General features: G+C 46.2%; 2 protein-coding genes across 5 annotated transcripts; both read right to left on the bottom strand.

Moving 5' to 3' along the window:
- Nucleotides 1–1,697: 1,697 nt before the first annotated feature.
- Nucleotides 1,698–19,262, bottom strand: LOC112874741 (heterogeneous nuclear ribonucleoprotein Q-like). 4 transcript variants are annotated; one of them, XM_025938248.1, is made up of 12 exons: nt 18,691–19,255; nt 17,671–18,011; nt 17,473–17,562; nt 16,453–16,677; nt 15,328–15,549; nt 14,902–15,253; nt 14,689–14,826; nt 14,564–14,610; nt 14,407–14,474; nt 11,459–11,508; nt 2,482–2,537; nt 1,698–2,005 (listed from the first exon to the last, which is right to left on the bottom strand). In XM_025938248.1, the coding sequence occupies exons 1-12, from the start codon at nt 19,112–19,114 to the stop codon at nt 1,961–1,963; spliced, it is 2,058 nt and encodes a 685-aa protein (XP_025794033.1). In that variant the 5' UTR covers nt 19,115–19,255; the 3' UTR covers nt 1,698–1,960. The 4 variants fall into 4 exon arrangements, 3 of the variants coding, with proteins under 3 accessions (XP_025794033.1, XP_025794034.1, XP_025794035.1); XM_025938249.1 differs by having other exon boundaries at nt 2,482–2,528; nt 18,691–19,254; XR_003225036.1 differs by lacking the exon at nt 1,698–2,005 and adding an exon at nt 12,214–13,144 and having other exon boundaries at nt 2,519–2,537; nt 18,691–19,262.
- LOC112874742 lies at nt 8,783–10,873 on the bottom strand. The gene is made up of 2 exons (XM_025938251.1): nt 9,155–10,873; nt 8,783–8,921 (listed from the first exon to the last, which is right to left on the bottom strand). The coding sequence occupies exons 1-2, from the start codon at nt 10,362–10,364 to the stop codon at nt 8,884–8,886; spliced, it is 1,248 nt and encodes a 415-aa protein (XP_025794036.1). The 5' UTR covers nt 10,365–10,873; the 3' UTR covers nt 8,783–8,883.
- Nucleotides 19,263–19,569: the final 307 nt, after the last annotated feature.

The raw sequence follows: 19,569 nt of genomic DNA, 5'->3' as shown, positions 1-19,569 counted from the left end.
GCGATGTGCTTATACCTAGGGAACTCGTAGAGATATCGTCATTTAGTACAATTTTCTTGGAACTTGTATCGATATCCTCAGTCTGCAGATTTTTTAGTTCTGGCTTAACTTCCAAGCTCAATCCTATTTGCACCTTGTAAACCTGAGAAAAAGGAAGGGATTTTTGCCTCTGTTTAGCTAGGCAAGGAGATTTTGATCACTTATGTTTGTAGCTACTCTCCCTCATTCCAAATTGTAGACTATTTTAGTTTCTTTAATACATACTTCTTCGGTTTCAAATTATAGGTCGTTTTGATATTTTTAGGTGCATAGGTTTTGTTATATATGGATCTAGAAATATCAAAACGACCTATAATTTAGGATGGAGGGAGTAGTTTTTACTATACATGTACTCCTTCCGTTCCAAATTATAGGTTATTTTGATATTTTTAGATGTATAGAATTTACATAGTAAAATCTATGCACCTAGAAATATTAAAATAATATATAATTTAAAATGGAAGTAGTAGTTTTTACTATGCATCTAGGTATATAAAAAGAACTATATAGATCGCCAAAAGGAACGAATGGAGTACTTCGCAAATTGAATCACATGCAGCTATACACGATTGTCACCAGTCCTATCACATCCTCACGCCCTCGTCCTAGCCTGCACAGATTGAATCATCCTCGAGACCTTAACGTCCACGGACCTGACGTTAGATCGAGTACCTAGAATCCCATCGGCCAGAGTAATAAAAGACAACTGAGTTGGTTAGGTTTGCTAAGAACTTGTGATGGAATATATCCAATAGACTTTTAGTGCTCTGTATCAATCTAAAGAATTATTGGCTTAATCCTTGAAGGTGCTTATATAGGTGAGTAGTGTGTGTGTATGCGAGTGTCCACACTCCAAAAAGAATACTGATATGACTCTTTTATGTTCCAAGAACATCGCATTCACATTAGCCGACATTTTTATTAAAAGTGTGTCCTACGCTGGAGCCCTCAAACTAACTTTGTATAAATTTCACATGCACAGCAAAACAAAACAAGATTGCTAAAAGTCAAGGCCGCACCAAAATAAAAACAAGTACACCATCCTAAACAGCTATTGACGGCCTCCTGCCAAACCTTCGAATGTTAGGATAACCCAAGTTATGCTTTTCCAACCTAAATTATGTTTCCCTCTCGTCTCAACTACTATTGAAGTCATCCTAGCTGTCCCGACGCTAGGACAACCTAATGTGCACGTTTCTAACGCTAAATTCTGTTCTTCTCTCATCCCAACTATTGAAGGCATCGTAGCTAGTCTCAACAACTGTTGAAGGCATCGTAGCTAAACTGCCGACTACAGCAGCCCAAAGTCCCTTTGCTCCAACACGATCCCCGCTCGCTTGATTTCCATCGGAACGCAAACCGAAGGGCCTGTCGTTGATCCGGTGAAGTTTTTTGGGCTCGTGGGAACACAAACCGATTCTTTTTAGAATAACACCGGACATAACATACAACACCAGGTCCTACGGCCAGGTTAGGCACATTATCTGCTTGGCGGCTCCCACACGGTATGTGGTTTAGCTCAACGGAACCCTCGTGCAGTTGGTAAGCCGTAACCGTACATACAAAAACTAGCAAAATCAGCTACAATGCTATTGCTATCTACACAATCGCAGCAAAAGTTTCTAAACCATTTCCTAGTGCAGGGGAGAAAACATTCCTCAGCCAGCAAACCGGTGTGCACTTCTTTATCGTCGATTTTCTTTCAGCAAAATAGGAAGGTGCAAAGAGTTCTTATTTCTGTTAACAACATTATGTCTTGAACTTCTATGGGAAGCATCTAAATATATACACTGGAATGAACTCAGATCCTCGTTATCATGGGATCAAATGGAAGCACGGAGCTGAGCAGCTGACACTTGATTTTAGTTAGTAATCTCCTCTTCGAGGTATGTATGAACCATTCCCTAGGTAATAAGATGCACTAGGAGGGGGGGGGGGGGGGCGGGTATACATATGTATATCCAGCCTGCAAGGACAACAAAGATTAACTGAGAGAAAGCACAGGTAACTGCAAATTTCAGAAAGATGCACAAGTTGTAAACATCAGAAATATAATATATAGGGATTACTATAAAGCGGTTATATAAACAAGATGTGCCCATTTGGGTGCCTAGGCTCTACATGGGTACAGACCCAAAAAAAAATCAGCAGGTTTTGTGCCCAAAAAGAGGGGCAAGGTTCAGCCCAGTTCCCAGAATACTGGGGACATCTGCCCTGATGATATATGAAATATAGCTATCATGTATTATATTGAGATATTAAGTTTACATTTGACAATTATGCCAGTTTTGCAATTTTACCACATACATAGAGTGGCCAAGCATACTTCAAAACAGTTAGCAAACGAGCAATTATATGCACTCTTGTGATAGTTTATATTGACTTGAAAAATACAAACTGGAAATATGTATAGCAATCAAACAACGCATTGTCATGAGTTACCTCATAGTCAGCATGGCTTGTATGACCACAGTAGGCTGCTCGTGAAGCTGCAGTTTCTGCCCAAAAGAAAAGAAAATTTTAGATTACATACTAAAATGTTTGGCCAAATAAAAAAAGAGGAAGCAAAGAGTAACCTCAGTACATGAGATTACCACAAGTTTGCAGGGTAAAAGAAATAACGGTCACCACAAAAAAATATATCCAACAAATCAAATTCTCAAATTAAGTGTTAGTTGGCTGAACAGTGAAGACAAAGGAGCTCATGAGAATATTGCTATAATGGTATTTCAGTGGCTCAGTAATTAGTACAGTATTAAAGGATCAGCAAAAACAATACTAGCTTTCTTTTACTATTATTGATATTACAATGCAGCAGCAACAACAACAACTTAGCCTTTTGTCCCAAGCAAGTTGGGGTAGACTAGAGATGAAATCCATAAAAAACAAGAATAAGAAACACAAAAAGGGCACAAGACAAAGGAAGAGTTAGGGGTTAAACAAAAATTAAAAAAAAAGATCACGGTTTAGGTACTTTAATTGCTAATCTCCAAGCGCTCCTATCCATAGCTAATTTCTTAGCGATATTCCACTCCTTAAGGTCTCTCTTAACCGTCTCGTCCCAAGTTAGTCTAGATCTACCTCTACCTCTCTTTACATTATCGCCCCGCTTTAAAACTCCACTACGCACCGGCGCCTCGGGAGGCCTCCGTTGTACATGTCCAAACCATCTCAACCGATGTTGAATCAACTTCTCCTCGATAGGTGCCACCCGACCCTATCTCGAATCTCTTCGTTCCGGACTCTATCCCTTCTTGTATGCCCGCAGAACCAACGCAGCATACGCATCTCTGCTACAGTTGCTGGACATGTCGCCTTTTTGTAGGCCAACATTCAGCACCGTATAGCATCGCCGGACGAATCGCCGTCCTATAGAACTTACCTTTTAGCCTCTGTGGCACCTTCTTATCACAGAGGACACTAGAAGCTTGCCGCCACTTCAACCAACCGGCTGAAATTCTATGCCTAACATCTTCATCAATGTCTCCTTTTTTCTGAAGCATTGATCCTAGATACCGAAAAGTATTCTTCTTGGCCACCACTTGACCTTCGAGGCTAACGTCCCTATTCTCATGTCTAGTCGGGCTAAAGTCGCACATCATATACTCGGTCTTGATCCTACTCAGTCTGAACCCCCTCGACTCTAACGTGTGTCTCCACAGCTCTAACTTCAAATTAACCCCTGCCCTACTCTCGTCAACTAGCACCACATCATCAGCAAAGAGCATACTCCAAGGGATATCACCCTGTATGTCCCTTGTGACCTCATCCATCACCAAAGCAAATAGATAAGGGCTCAATGCTGACCCCTGATGTAGTCCTATTTTAATTGGAAAGTCACTGGTATCGCCATCACATGTTCGAACACAAGTCATCGCATCCTTGTACATATCCTTGATGAGGGTAATATACTTAGTTGGAACATTGTGTTTTTCCAAGGCCCACCACGTGACGTCTCTCGGTACTTTGTCATGCGCCTTCTCTAGATCAATAAAGACCATGTGTAAGTCCTTCTTCTCCTCTCTATATCTCCCCATCAACTGTCGTACTAAGAAAATCGCCTCCATGGTCGACCTCCCAGGCATGAACCCAAACTGGTTTTTGGTCACCCTTGTCAATCTTCTTAGGCGATGCTCGATAACCCTCTCCCAAAGCTTCATCGTATGGCTTATCAGCTTAATCCCCCGGTAGTTAGTACAACTTTGAACATCTCCCTTGTTCTTGAAGATCGGTACTAATATACTTCTCCTCCATTCCTCCGGCATCTTGTTTGACCGGAAAATTAGGTTAAAAAGCTTAGTTAACCATACTACCGCCCTCTCGCCCAGGCATCTCCACACCTCAATGGGGATGCCATCAGGACCCATCGCTTTACCTCCCTTCATCCTCTTCAAAGCCTCCCGGATCTCTACCTCCTGAATCCTCCTCACAAAGCGTCTGTTGGTATCATCAAATGAGTCGTCCAACTCAAAGGTAGGACCCTCATTTTCCCCATTAAACAACTTATCGAAGTATTCTCGCCATCTGTCTTTGATCTCCTCATCCTTTACCAGAAGTCGATCTGTCCCATCCTTGATGCATTTGATTTGGTTTATGTCCCTTGTCTTCCTCTCGCGGATCCTAGCGATCCTATAAATGTCCTTCTCTCCTTCCTTCGTACCTAGCCATTGATAAAGGTCATCAAAAGCCTGACCTTTCGCTACACTTATAGCTCGCTTTGCAGACCTCTTCGCTAATCTATAGCCCTCGATGTTGGTTGCGCTCTTGTCAAGGTGAAGGAGTTTGAAACACTCCTCCTTTATAGCCCTTTGCACCTCGTCAATCCACCACCAAGTCTCTTTCACTTCCTGCTTGCCTCCCCTACTCACACCAAACACTTCTGAGGCCACCTTCCGAACACATGTCGCCATCTTTAGCCACATATCATCTACATCTGCTCCTTCTTCCCAAGGCCCCTCGCCTAGCATCCTCTCCTTAAACGTTTGTGCCTCTTCCCCTCTAAGCTTCCACCACTTCGTTCTCGCAATCTTAGCACATTTGTCCCGGTGGGCACGTACCCGAAAACCAAAATCCGCCACCACAAGCTTGTGTTAGGGAACAACACACTCCCCAGGTATCACCTTACAATCTAAGTAGGAACGTCTATCCTCTCTCCTAGCAAGGATAAAGTCGATTTGGCTCGAATATTGTCCACTATGGAAGGTCACTAGATGGGACTCCCTCTTTCTAAAGAGGGTATTCGCTAACAGCAGGTCATAGGCCAACGCAAAATTCAAAACATCCTCCCCCCTCGTTCCTACTACCATACCCGAAACCCCCGTGTACTCGCTCAGATCCTACATTAGTCGCACCCACATGGCCATTGAAGTCTCCTCCTATGAAGAGCTTCTCACTGATAGGCACGATACTAACCATGCTATCAAGATCTACCCAAAACTGACTCTAGGAGCTCTCACTAAGACCTAACATCTACAACTCCATCCTTAAGGCTCTTATCGATCAAGATGCCTATACCATTCCTACCCGAAGTTGTCCCCGTGTACCAAAGCTTGAAGCCAGAACCCTCTACCTCCTTCGCCTTCTGGCCCTTCCATTTAGTCTCCTGCACGCATAGAATATTTACACGCCTCCTAATTGCTACATCGACTAGTTCTCTTAACTTACCTGTTAGAGACCCTACGTTCCAACTACCTAGACGAATCCTAGTTGGCTCGGCTAGCTTCCTTACCGTAGAGAGATAGAATGGGAAAACACACCACACCCAATGGGGGGGTGACATTTCATATATAAAGCCAAGGGGCTTAGTGTACAAGGATACAATCTCCTAGACTAGGAATGTTATCAATCACCTATATAAGGCAATGTACAGCCGGCTATACATATATATCTAACACCCGCCCGCAGTCGTAGCGGGAGAGTCTCGGACGCAAAGACTGGACTTAAACTCAGTGAACAACTGTACAGGTAAGCCTTTGGTCATGATGTCCGCGAACTGGTGAGAGGAGGGGACATGTAGTACCCGAACGTGTCCCAAAGCCACCTTCTCGCGGACGAAGTGTATGTCAATCTCAATATGCTTCGTGCGGCGATGATGGACTGGGTTGGCTGCCATGTAGACAGCACTGACGTTGTCACAATAGACAACTGTCGCCGAAGCAATCGAGACGTGAAGCTCCTGAAGAAACTGCCACAGCCAGCAGCACTCGGCGACGACATGAGCCACAGCTCGGTACTCCGCCTCCGCACTGGAGCGGGAGACGGTGGTCTGTCGCTTGGAAGACCAAGAGATGAGATTGTCGCCGAGGTAGACGCAGAAGCCGGAGGTGGAGCGTCGAGAGTCGGGGCAGCCAGCCCAATCCGCATCCAAGTATGCAGTGAGGGACTGGACAGGGCCGACGCCTAGGTGAAGACCGAAGGAGAGTGTGCCCTTCACGTAACGAAGGATCCTCTTGAGCAGTGCTAGGTGAGGCTCACGAGGATCATGCATGAATAGGCACACCTGCTGTACTGCATACACCAAGTTAGGACGAGTCAGCGTGAGGTACTAAAGGGCGCCGGCGATGCTCCTGTACTCGGAAGGATCAGCAACGGGAGCACCATCAGTCGCAGAGAGCTTTGTCCGAGTGTCAGCAGGGGTCGCCGTAGAGTGACACTCGGACATGCCAGCCCGCTGAAGAAGCTCGACTGCGTACTGTCGCTGGTACAGGAACAGCCCGTCGGATGAGCGCTCGACGGAGATGTTGAGGAAGTGATGGAGATCCCCAAGATCTGTCATGGCGAACTCGGAGTGGAACCGATCGATGATGCGCTGAAGGAGGGCCGGCGAGGAGGCGGTGAGGATGATGTCGTCGACGTACAGCAGCAGGCAGGCAAGACAACCACCCTCTTAGTACACAAAGAGGGAGACGTCGGAGGCCGACGGAGTGAACCCAAGCTGGCGGATGTACGTGGCAAAACGCTGGTACCACGCCCGCGGAGCCTGCTTCAGACCATAGAGTGAGCGCTGTAGAAGACAAACATGGTCAGGGGCGGCAGGATCGACGAAGCCAGGTGGCTGCTGGCAGTAGACAGTCTCCTCAAGATGGCTGTGAAGAAACGCGTTCTTCACGTCCAGCTGGCGAATAGGCCACGAGCGGGAAGCAGCGATGCTCAGAACAGCCCGAATTGTCGGCGGTTTGACAACTGGGCTGAATCTCTCGTAGTCGATGCCGTGCTGCTGGGATAAGCCGCGGATGACCCAACATGCCTTGTGGCGAGCGAGAGTGCCATCGGAGTGGTACTTGTGCTTAAAGATCCACTTGCCCGATACGACGTTGGCAGCGGGCGGACGTGGAACTGGTCGCCAGGTGCCGTTGTCCATCAGGGACTTGTACTCATCGGCCATGGCCGCACGCCAGTTTGGGTCGGCCAGCCCACTGCGGTAGTTAGCCGGAATGGGCAACGGAGTCGTGGCGGTGAGTCCCCTGTACTGCACACGCGGAATCGCCCCGGACTATGTACGAGTGACAGGCCGGGAGGACTCAGAGGTGGCGGCAGGTACAGGGACCGACGGAGAAGTCAGCGCTGGTGGGCGACGCACGTAGACGTGCGGTAGGGCAGGGATGAGGCCAGCGGCATCCCGTGGAGCCGCTGGGCGCGCCTGCTGAAGTCCTGGCAGGGGCGCAAGACCACGCCCGCCCAGAGACGGAGATGCTGCGGGACCTGGCGGGGGCACGGGACCACGCCCGCCCGGTCCAGCATGCAGTGGAGGAGGGGGCGGCTGCTCAACGTCCTCTGGGAACGGAGCGGCCGCTGGAGCCGCCGGAGAAGGCCCAGTCGGTGGCGAGGAAGCTGCAGAGTTAGTAGAGCAAGGCATAGTATCCACAGTGTCATCAACCAGGAAATCAAGGAGGGAAGAATCGGGAGCGGGTGAGCCGTCTGCAAAGGGAAACCGAGACTCGTCAAAAATGACGTGTCAAGAGATGATTATGCGCCGAGTGGACAAGTCAAGGCAGCGATAACCTTTGTGAGAGGAAGAGTACCCAAGAAATACGCCGTGGAGCGAGAAGCGAGCTTATGTGCAGACGTGGCCTGGAGGTTAGGGTAGCATAAGCACCCAAAGACCCGAAGGTGATCATAAGTAGGCTGCTCACGAAAGAGGCGTGTGCAGGGAACTTCATTGCGAATAGATGAGGAGGGGCGCCTATTCAGCAGGTAACAGGCAGCCGCAAGTGCCTCTGCCCAATACGATGGTGGCATGGACGCATGAAGGAGGAGTGTCCGTACAGAATTGTTGAGTGTACGAAGGGTGCGCTCGGCCTTGCCGTTCTGTGCTGAGGTGTATGGGCATGAAAGACGCAACAGAATGCCATGGGCCGCCAGGAAGGTGGAGTTGGCATTGTTAACGAACTCCGTGCCGTTGGCAGCTTGGAGACACTTCACAGGAAGACCGAACTGGGTGCGTGCATAGGCCACAAACTCAACTATGTGCTGATGGACCTCAGACTTGCGTCGGAGGGGAAGGTCCAGCGAAAGTGTGAGTAGTCATCCAAAATCATAAGATAGTAGGAGAAACCAGAGATGCTAGTGATAGGTGAGGTCCAAACATCACAGTGAAGTAACTCAAAAGGTGCAGCAGTTTGAGTAGTGGATGAACTAAAAGGAAGACGTGTATGCTTGCCTAGTTGACAGGCATGACAAATGCAATCTGCTACTTTATTACAGGAAATAGAATTGTTTTTTTTCAAGTAATCTAAAGCTGCAGGTGCTGGATGTCCAAGACGTTGGTGCCACAGGGAGGAAGAGGCAGCCAGAAGTGCAGACGGGCTGGTGTTGGACTGTGGCAAGGTGTAGAGATCTCCAGTGCTATTGCAGCGAAGCATCACGCGCCCCGTCGAAAGGTCCTTGACAGAAAAACCGAGAGCGTCAAACTCTATAGAGCAATGATTGTCGCGGGTGAATTGACGAACAGAAAGTAGATTCTGAACTATGGAAGGGACGACAAGGACATTGTTGATAGCAAAATTGGACGTTTCAGTGGACAAAATGGAGTGGCCGTGACAAACTACTGGGATACTAGAACCATTGCCTACTAAAACTGAAGAAATAGATGTAGGAAAGCGTTGGAGCAATATACCATCCGATGAAGACATGTGGGAGGAAGCTCCGGAGTCCACCACCCATGGAGAGCCGCCTTGCATCGACATCTGCTGGAGGGCGGCGATCAGCCCGGCCTGATCCCAAGAGGGAGTTGGCGACGGGTTGTGCTGTGGCGGAGGCGAGACGTGCAGCGGGGCGAAGGCGGTGTGGGCCTGCTGCGGAGGAGCTGAGCCCAGGATGCCTTGCTGGGAGCGCCAGGGGTGCCCGCCGCCAGTGTTACCGCCGGGGGAGATGTTCCAGAACTGCCCGCCCGGGGACATGCAAATCCAAGGCGCGGGCGGAGGTGTGGGGCCGTGCTGCTGCTGGCCGCCGCCGCCGCCGTAGTGGTTGTTGCCGCCGGAGCCGCTGCCACCGCCGTAGCCGCCGCCGGATTTCTTGCCGCCCTTCCTGTTGTTCCGTGGGCGCTGTGGCTGCTGCTGTCCGCCACTCGAGGAGGAGGAGCGGCAGCCGGAGGCGCCACAGGAGGGAGCAGAGCCAGCGACCAGGGCCGTGGCCACCGCAACCTTGATCTCGTTCGCGAGGCGCAGTTCCTTGAGGAGGAGCAAGTCGCGAGTGTAGGAGAAGGAGAGGTTGTTGGCGGCGATGTTGTCGACGGTGTTGGAGAATTCCTTGTTCAATCCGCGGAGCAGATTGAAGACAAGGGTCGACTCGGAGACGGGCTGGTCGACGTCGCGCAGCTTGTCGGCGGCGGTCTTCACGCGGTGGCAGTAGTCGTTGATTGTGGAGTCCCCCTGAGTCAACGAATGGAATTCGTGACTCAGGAAGATGGCCCGTGGTGCCTTGTTCGCCTGGAACAGAGCGACGATGGCGGTCCACAGCGCGCGGGCCGTCTGGGTGGTGCCGTCCATGGTCATGTCGAGGACGTCCTCCGCGACGGATCCGTAGATCCAGCTACGGACGCAGCAATCCACCTCAGCCCACGCGGGATCGACGGCCTGACCGGCAACGGGGAAGGGGCCGTCGAGGTGCCGCAGAAGACCAAATTTCCCGCACATGTCGCGGAAATAGGCGGACCACCTGGTGAAGTTGGGGTTCTTCAACTCAAGGGTGATCGGCACGTGGGCTTTGACGGAGATGGTGGCGTAGGGGTTGATGAAGATGGCGCCGCCAGTCGCGCCGCCAGAAGCAGGGGAGGACGCGCCGATGGGAGGAGAGGTTGTCGAGGGCTGGGTTGAATCCGTCGACATGATGGTGCGGGAGGGAAGGAATGCGCGGCCAGGGGGATGGTGGCGCCGGTGGGTGGACGCCTGTGCGGGGAACGCACGGCGAGTGAGGTGCGGCCAGAGGGATGGCGGCGCCGGTGGGTGGACGCCTGTGCGGGGAACGCACGGCGCAGATCAGAATGAAGAGGTTGAAGGCAGCGGAAAAGGAAGGTGATTAGGAATTTCTAACTGGTCTCCTGATACCATGTAGAGAGATAGAATGGGAAAACACACCACACCCAATGGGGGGGGGGTGTGACCTTTCATATATAAAGCCAAGGGGCTTAGTGTACAAGGATACAATCTCCTAGACTGGAATGTTATCAATCACCTATATAAGGCAATGTACAGCCGGCTATACATATATATCTAACACTTACCCTTCGCACCTGTCGAGAGAAATGCGAAGACCCTTGCTCATTTTTCACTACACCCGGGCGCAGATGTAGGGCGCCACAGAGGCTGCGACAACCCGACCCTTGCTCACTGATCATCGTACCCGGATCACGATACGACGCGCCCCTGAGGGGATGACGACCCGGCCCTTGCCCATTTAACACCACACCCGGGTTCCGATGTAGCGTGTCGCTAAGAGGGTTACGCCCCAACGAATTTCTTATGGGTTTCATTTCCATTAGAGTGGCTGATTTTTTACGCTGGTTCGCCAAACCTAACACAACCCTCCACATTTTCTCATCGCGGGCTTGGGACTGGCAAAGGCAGTGTTTGATATTACAATGCAATTTTACAATTAATTTATATAGCATCATCCTTTTGAGGCATTGTTGGGTTTTCATCTCTAGGCTAAAATGAATGGTTATTGGTTACACACTTACCCTAACATATAGTTCTGAAACAACTACCAAATGTGCAAAACTGCCATATTTACATGGCATTAAATACACGATACATAAAAACACTGACATTGGTCTTAAATACTGTAACACCCAAACAGTCACAAGAGGAATTCAACATACATAAAATAGGATGCCAGGAAAATGATATTGCTTGTTAATGTATCATTATTACGAATAGTAGCAAATGCCTAGTTAATAAATACGTAATTCGCAAGATCATACCTCTAGCATAAGGATGACGATCTATTGGCTGGATACCGTATTCTCCATTTCTGTGAGAGCATAAAATAGAACTAAAATTAGGTACAACCTAAGCTAAACCTCAACAGTACCAAATAAGTTTTATAAAGGTCATGGTCTGAATAGGGATGAAGTCAGAAACTTTCCCAAGGGGGACAGATAGTAACAAATAAGTTTTTTTGCGAGTATAGTAACAAATAAGTTATAGGTGGGTATACAAAATTTAAATTTTCCTTCAGTTTTGTATGGTAAATATTTTGCAAATAGATATGCGGTGCATCTAGCATAGGGGGGCCTGCACCCCAACCCCCCCCCCCCCCCACCCCCGCGTCATTGCCCCCATGGAATTCACTCGCAATGTACCGTGTGAACAGTAACCACAGGTGCGCTATTGCAACAGGTTGAATCTCACAACAATGCCATGTTGGTTTGTTCATTGTTACGAGAATCATGGTTAAATAGGATTTGTCGTACAGGTTTGTGGTTCACAGTTTGCCATTTATTTTGAAGTATGAATGGCTAGGGGGTATACCTCTTGGGTCCACTAATCAGAAATGGGTTCCTGAATCAATGATTGGGTCGTGATTCAGAATAGTATTACAAAGAGGAAAATAAGGAGGAAATGCAAAGACAAGGATCTTGCACTGGTTAATAGGCCTAGCCCAACAATTAATCATCCTGCCCTAGCATCACAACCTCCCACACCAAGCTAGCATTAATTAGTCCATCTAGCTCACCTTCTTACATTGCACCCAAACCTGCAGCATCCACCGCTCAGCTCGCCTCTTTCCTCGCTTTCTTTTTCTTTCCACAAATGCAGCTTTGCCACCACCATGAATCCCTCACTGCTGGCCATCATCTCTCGCAAATGATTAGTAAAATGGATAACCTGCACCAGCCTCATCTCTCTGGTACCCTTGGTTTCCCTTGGGATAGCAGACTGAGCTGCCACGGCATGCTCTTTTCCAATGCCAGCAACACCTCAACTCTCGCATCCACGCAGCATACCCAACAGCGACTCTTATGTATCACAGCCTCCATGCTGCTGCCCTCCCCGATCTCCTAAGCCCCTCACTCTTCGTCCATTGGGGTTTGCCTAGGCCCCTCATACCGACCACCGTTTAGGAGCAATTCAGTTCGCGCGAATTGAATGGTGATCAAGGCCTCCCTGCGCAGTTCCGGTAACTATAGTTTTGCTTGCCTAGCTATTATTCCCTCCATTTCTTTTTGTACGACGTATTTTTGTTTATTAGGACAGGACTTTGACCCACAATTACTCAATTAATATATCATTAATGTGATATAAAATCATAATACAAATCTAATAACATCAATTTTGCGTCACAAAAACTAATTACAATAGAATGACTGTTGGTCAAAGGGTTGTCCTAATGAAAAAAAATACACCTTAGAGCAACTCCAAGAGTCTAATCCTAGCCAAAATTTAGAGTTTTAGGAGGACTCTAAAAAAATAGAAAACTTCCAAAACGGTTGGGAAACCAACAGACTCTCCAAACCAAACTCTCCATATTCAAAACGGGTCCACGTCTGTTCCTTCCCTGGCAATTTTTTTTTCTCGCACGGTCCTTCCGACGCCGTCGAGCGTAGGGTAGCGCCACCTGCTGGACGCCGCCGCGACCTGCGCCTGGACACGTGGGCGCTAGGGCCCTGGAGCCGCTATGTGAAGAGGATGGAGGAAGCAGATGGGTAACAGATCATGAACGCGAACTAAGCTGTGCAAGCTACTTTAAACTCAATTTTTCCCCAAGAACCGTGCGTAGAACAGATCGATTCGAGCTCGAATCCAACCAATTCGATTCGCAGCAGACCCAAAATCGATTAGTTAAAAATAGCTGGGAGTTTGGCTAATAATAAAAATAGCTGGGAGCTAGGACTACTAGTACTCCACTGAGCACCGAGCATTCCCTTGCTTCTTGCACTGCGCAAGTGCAATCTCTCCGGCCTCGATCCTCCGCCGCGTCGTCACTCCACGCGCCGATGGCGCCGTCGTGGTTGGAGCTCCTAGGCGTGGTCTTCCTCCACCTGCGTTGCCTCGCCGACCACGTCTACTTCGCAGCCGCGTCGACACTCCGCGCGTCGATGGCGCCGTTGTGGTCGGAGCTCCTGGGCGTGGTCTTCCTCCACCTGCGGTGCCTCGCCGACCGCGTCTACTTCGCCGCCGCATGCCGCCCAGGCCCGCACACCGCCGCCTTCGCAGCTCCTCCTTCTCCCATCCGGCGGCGTGCCCTACTTCGTCAGCCCCCTCGCCGGCTGCTGAGCGGCAGCCGCGTGGTGGTTCCTCGTCGCCATCGCCCGAGCAGGCAGGAGCGGGACAAGGGGGCGGCGCCGGCACGACCTGGCGGGACCTGCGCGAAGGGGCGGTGACGGCGCGAGCGGCTCGTTTAGCGCCAGGGGGCTGGATTTGGCGTGGGAGCAGCAGAATTTGGTGCGGGATTGGGAGCGCACGCAGGAGGGAGCAGGATGGCGAGGCGCCGAAGCTTGGGAAAAAAAGCGAGCGGAGGGGGAGAGATGCCGAGCAAGATAGCAAGGAGAGGAAAAAGGAGGGTCTGTTGGATGAGGTTTTCACCACAGATTATCCAAATTTACCCAGGCAAATCAATTTACCTAGGCTGTTGGGAGTTGCTCCTAGACATTGAAATGGAGGGAGTATGAGATAGGCTCAGGGATGCTATCTTTAAGATTGAATTGTATTAGACATAATCTCTTAGATACTTGGCTATATAGCAATTCTCTCCATAAAAAGAGAGGAAGGCCATCAATAAAGAGGCAAGCAGGATTAAGAAGGAAAAGCCTTTGCGTTCAGGGCTCTCTTCCCTGGCCAGCCACTATCATCTCTTTCTCCCTCTCAAATCCTCAAAACTCAGACACATAAGACTAATAGTAAGCAAGAAATTGAAAAGGAAAGAAACCTTTGCCGATCATATGCATGGGTGCTGTGAACTCGACTTGCAGGAGGGATGAATCCAGCATGAGGTTCCTAAATGGCTCATACAAGAGTAACTTATAAATAAAAATTATGAGAAATTTGATGGAGTAAGAATGTCAGGATCTAAAATTTTCAAGTACCAGATCAGAGGCATATGCTTTAGATCTCGAACTTCCATCCATATTACCTGCATGTTCAGGTATAAGAACCAGTTTTGGCTCATCAAATGTTGGATCAATGAATTTGAGTTACAAAAAGAACATACTATTGTTGTGTGCTCTCTTCAATGGTCTTTCATTTCTATAGATGTTTTTGTTCTTGCCAGGTTTCCTTTTCCTTCTGGAACTGTTAGATGTTTTCAATACAGCACGTTGAGAGGTTCCTTGGCTCCCATCAACATTACCTGCACAATCATTAGTATAAGAAATAGTTTTCATTCACCAAATAATTGTTCAATGAGTTATGAGAGAGAACATACGATTATTTTCCTGTTTCTTTGATGGTTTTTGGTTTACAGAGGCATTTTTGTAATTCCCAACTTTCCTCTTCCCTTTAGAAGGATTGGATATTTGCAGTGCAGCATCTTGTGAGGTTAGGTTTACATCATAATCATTTGGTAATTTACTTGGTGAATTCGTCTTCACAAGGATCTCCTTTGGGAGACAGGTAAGCTTCTTCTTATTGCCTTTTGACAATTTGTGTGGTGAATCCTTATTTACAATAACCTTCCCTGTGTGGGCTTTTTCCTTCTTAGATGTAGTAGCACCTTCTGAAGCTGCACCACTATTGACCTTTAAACCACTTTTAGGCCGAGCAAGACATGCAGACAACTAGGTCAAAAAAAAACATGTAAGAAAGTTATCCAAAGCAACTGAAAGGCATAAGAAAACAGGATATATGATACCTTGAAGCCTCCATCAACAATATTCACATTGTTTATTCCTTCCACACAAGCTAATGCACTCTTGCTAGATGAGAATTCAACAAAAGAAAAGGTTTCAATATCCATGTTCTTTGATATCTGGAGAAGGTCAACTTTCAGAATTTTCCCATATTGTTGACAGCATTCTTTAATTTTATCCTCATCCCAAGAAAGAGGGACATGTTCCAGGTATACTTTTTTAGCCTACAAAAATACCAGTTAGTTATGAAGAAATGACAAATTGTTAACATCCGATGATGACAGATTAACTTCGTGTACAAATTATTGAAAGATTAAGTATATCTGGTTTTTTAGTTGGTAATCTGCATACAGAACATAGTCCATAACTTGTCTGGGGTTGCAAAAGACAGAAGTTGCCTACTGATTTGAAATAACCTTTTGGATTACACAGAAAAATATACAAAACTTCTCGCTTTGTTTGGTTAAAAGGTTATATGGCTAGCTAGCTGATCATAAATCTAATAATGCTTCAAAATATTTTTAGTACCCAATAACCAGTCCAAAAACATAGTTACCATGCTCGCTACAACAACGCTCACACCAAGTGCTGGAGTAACAGGTCTGGATTGAGCACTGAATATGTAGATTATCCTAACACCTTAGAAGCAGGATGAGAAACAAACAGATATTTCCGCGGATTATAGAAGTAAGATTCTAACACTATCCAGTACTTGAGTTTAAACATGGCAATGAAGGGCTAAAGTTTTTCTGTTGATCTTTTGTATGCTTGGCTACTGGATAATTTAGCTTCTGCAACTCATAGGAATGCTACAGAATAAGCTTCACCTTTTTCCAGTACAAGTTTAAAATTATCAACGAAAAGATACATAGCCAACTACTGGTGTTTTGTGTAAACTTGCTGTGCTCAAGTTTGTACACAATTCATTCTCAGCAAGGAAATGAACCACCTGACATGCTATAGTCCCCTATACTCTTATAAAGAAAACAGTGGGAACCAGGAGGTGCACACCATACAGAAAACAGTAGCTTTCATAAAATCTAGTTCATTAGCAATATGGTATAGTATTTAATAAGGAAAAATGACACAAAAGGTGTCTGAATACTAAACCAACAATGAAGGCTTACCTCTGTAAGATTCTCACTTGGTTTTATGAGGGGTTGATAAAAAGATACTTTAGGACTTCTATCAGTGCCAAAAATAGCATCTGGTTTAATTAACCGTCGAAATGCTGCTCTGGCATAGTAATGCGAGGCAAATTTAAGAAAAGCAAACCCTCTGCTTCCTCTCTTGGAAGTGGGAAAACTTATCTCGCAGTCTTGAATTCCTATACTTTTTAAGGTGGTCAGCACCTAAAAAGAGTTAAACAAATATGAAGTAAATGATAACAGTTCCACAGCAAGTGATGATTTGCAGAATTCTGCAGTCTTATTTCAGAGAGAACACAATGAGTTAAATAAAAATGAGTAGTGAATATTTAATTGATAAGAATAAAGAATTAAATGCTTCCAGCATCTGAAAATAGAATTTGGGGTAGAAAAAATATTTTGTATTAAAAAAGATCATTTTTTCAGTGGTACAAAGTAAAATGAGCCTAGACACCAACATTTTATCTCATCAATTTTCAAATGTTCTTGATTTGACGACAGATGACATTTTTGCCATGATGCAATCACACATTTTGCTTCTAATTAAGTTCATCTACATTTCTGAACCTCACATTACTTATCATTTTATCAACAACGGCTATATTATCAACGTAAGTTACCATTGTATCATGCTAGAATACACATAAACTTTAGCACTTTCAACCTTCTCATGGTAGCTTTTTCAGCATTCCAGTGTCTGCATCAAACAATTATTATTCAGTTCTATTTATTTGTTCCAGCAAGATAAATCATTAAAAAAATCAGCAGCAGCTCATGGTGGTCCGACTCAGCACCTAGCTAGAGTCTAATTTTGGTTAATTCTTATAAATTTAAATAAATTGGACAATTCAGACTACCATCCACATATAAATTGTAGCTATTTTTATCCCTTCAACAAAACTGAACAGTTTAACAAATTTATATTTGGAAAATAATCTTCTTGCAAAATGATAAGATGACATGGTTTTCGGAAATTAGTTAAAGTATGTAATATCATGCCTGATCTTTGGTCCAGCCCTTACATATGTTTCCCAGGTAAAGGGCATTATTATCTTGACAAGCAGATACCCTGACCTTTTCTCCTTTAACCTGATGAAAACAACATAAAAAACAGAATATATGACCAAAATGCATTAAGCTTTGACACATTAAAATAACTATGTAAAGGGCTGAAGGGTTCATTGTCAGATCCGAAACCTCAATTCCCTCCTTAAATTCAACGAGAGCCTTCTTTGCAGCTTCAATGCTCGCATAACAGACAAATGCAATATCTTTGTTCTTTTCGGATGATGAATTTTTAATTATCCTAACAGATTTGACATCCCCACATTGAGAAAAGACCATTGCGATGTCTTCCTCAACACAATCTTTAGGCAATTGGTCAACAAATATTTCAAGACCTCCAGCAAGTTCAGAGTTCTGTGCATCATTACTTTTACTTCCACAGCTATCACTGACTTTGCTGAATTCATCAGCAACTTTATCCTTATTTGTGTTGCCACATTTACCATGTTCCTGTTTGGATACTTCATTCGTATCTGCAGTAAATAGAAGGAAAATGTCTCTTTTACTACTACTGAGAGGTTTGACTATTAATGTAGGACACAGAATGACAGAAATATTCTACAGATGATTGGAACTGCCAAAGATTTACCAGGTGGGAGCATCTATCACTGAGTATAAAGAAAACTTCGATAACAGGCTACTTCTCTAAAGAGATTATCTTAATTCTTACACGCAAATTACAATAGAAAGTTCTACAGTTGTGACCTTCTTTGCTTGGGCAAAAAGGCTTCGGTTGCCATTGTATCATCTTTTCTCCTGATAATTTATCATGTGATTCTGACAGAGACGAAAACCAGAATGAAAATTAACATTGAAGGGACATGATTTTAGACAGCACTCTGTCGCAAAGGTTAACCAACATAATTTGGAGAAGATAAACCATTGTGCTGCCATTTTGGTGTCCAAAACACTGAAGAATCCTAACCATGCAACAACCAAGCATGAACAATATTATAACAAAGGCTTGGAACTCTTGAGTTTCTTATACAGTGTTCAATGTACATTAATTTGACTGCCCCACCTCCCACACAGCACCTGAACACTAGCACGTCAAACCATATACACATCGCGCATCTACAAGAACAAAAAGACTGCCACCAACATAACAATTATAAAAGTTAATATGGATATCATGTCATAGCCTCTACGTACCGTTCGCCGCAGATCGACACACTAAGCCTTTCTCCTCAACATCGTCGTATTCCTCCTTGCCCTCTTCCACCTCCTCGGGCTCCTCTTCCGAAGGCGTAGCCTCCTCGGATTCCTCATCCAGCTCTTCGGGTTCGTCCTCCTCCCCGGGCTTCAACGCCACCAGGGGCTCGATCAACGCCGCCCCCATCACATCCCCACCCTCCACCTCCCCTGCATCCCCTTGCACTTCCTCCTCATCCTCCACCTGCTCGTCAGGATCCTCCTCAAGCTCCACCTGACCATGCTCCTCATCTGCAGCCGCGGCCCCCACATTCATCTCCTCACCCTCTTCGACCGCTGCCCCAACATCCGCCGCTGCTGGGGTTTCTCCCTCCGTCACGGTCCGCACCGGAGACGTCGCATCGGCGGTGGCGGATGTGGTCATCCCGGCGTGGTGAAGCTAGGGTTTCTGATTCGACGGGAAGGATGGGGAAATTGGACAGAGGACAAAAGGTTTGAGCCTTGAAGAAGGCTGAATATTTTACGTCTAAGGCTGAATATCCGTATATATTTTCTACAGTACATACATAGGAATATTTATGAGACATCGTGATAGAATTTTAGTCTATTATGATTCGGAAAATCAAATTTTATAAGCTTTAATCGACAATGAAACAAATTATACGCAGTACTCTTCTAGTAATAAACCATTTTTATTAATAAGGTGATACTTTCGAATATAAATCAAATAATACCAATTTAGTGCTATAAAAGTTGCATACTCCCTCTGTACGATAAAAAGTACAATTCTGCATTTGATAAAAATTTTAAACTAAAAATTGAATCTCAACTATCTGTCTAATTAAATGATCAGATTTGATTTGTATGTCAAAAATAACC

Source organism: Panicum hallii, chromosome 9, assembly GCF_002211085.1.
Source record: "Panicum hallii strain FIL2 chromosome 9, PHallii_v3.1, whole genome shotgun sequence".
NCBI lineage: Eukaryota > Viridiplantae > Streptophyta > Magnoliopsida > Poales > Poaceae > Panicum > Panicum hallii.
The sequence above is the reverse complement of the archived record's forward strand: the minus strand, read 5'-3'. Positions and strand labels throughout refer to the sequence as shown.

Bases quoted from the DNA above. Each gene is read 5' to 3' on its own strand.
- LOC112874742 (XM_025938251.1), bottom strand. From the start codon at position 10,364: ATGTCGACGGATTCAACCCAGCCCTCGACAACCTCTCCTCCCATCGGC. The intron at 8,922-9,154 runs GTATATTGCTCC...TTTTCTGTCAAG, and splicing joins CCACATGTCTTCATCGGATG to GACCTTTCGACGGGGCGCGT.
- LOC112874741 (XM_025938248.1), bottom strand. From the start codon at position 19,114: ATGACCACATCCGCCACCGCCGATGCGACGTCTCCGGTGCGGACCGTG. The intron at 17,563-17,670 runs GTTTCGGATCTG...TGTTTTCATCAG, and splicing joins AATTTAAGGAGGGAATTGAG to GTTAAAGGAGAAAAGGTCAG. The intron at 11,509-14,406 runs GTTTCTTTCCTT...ATGCTCTCACAG, and splicing joins CATGCATATGATCGGCAAAG to AAATGGAGAATACGGTATCC.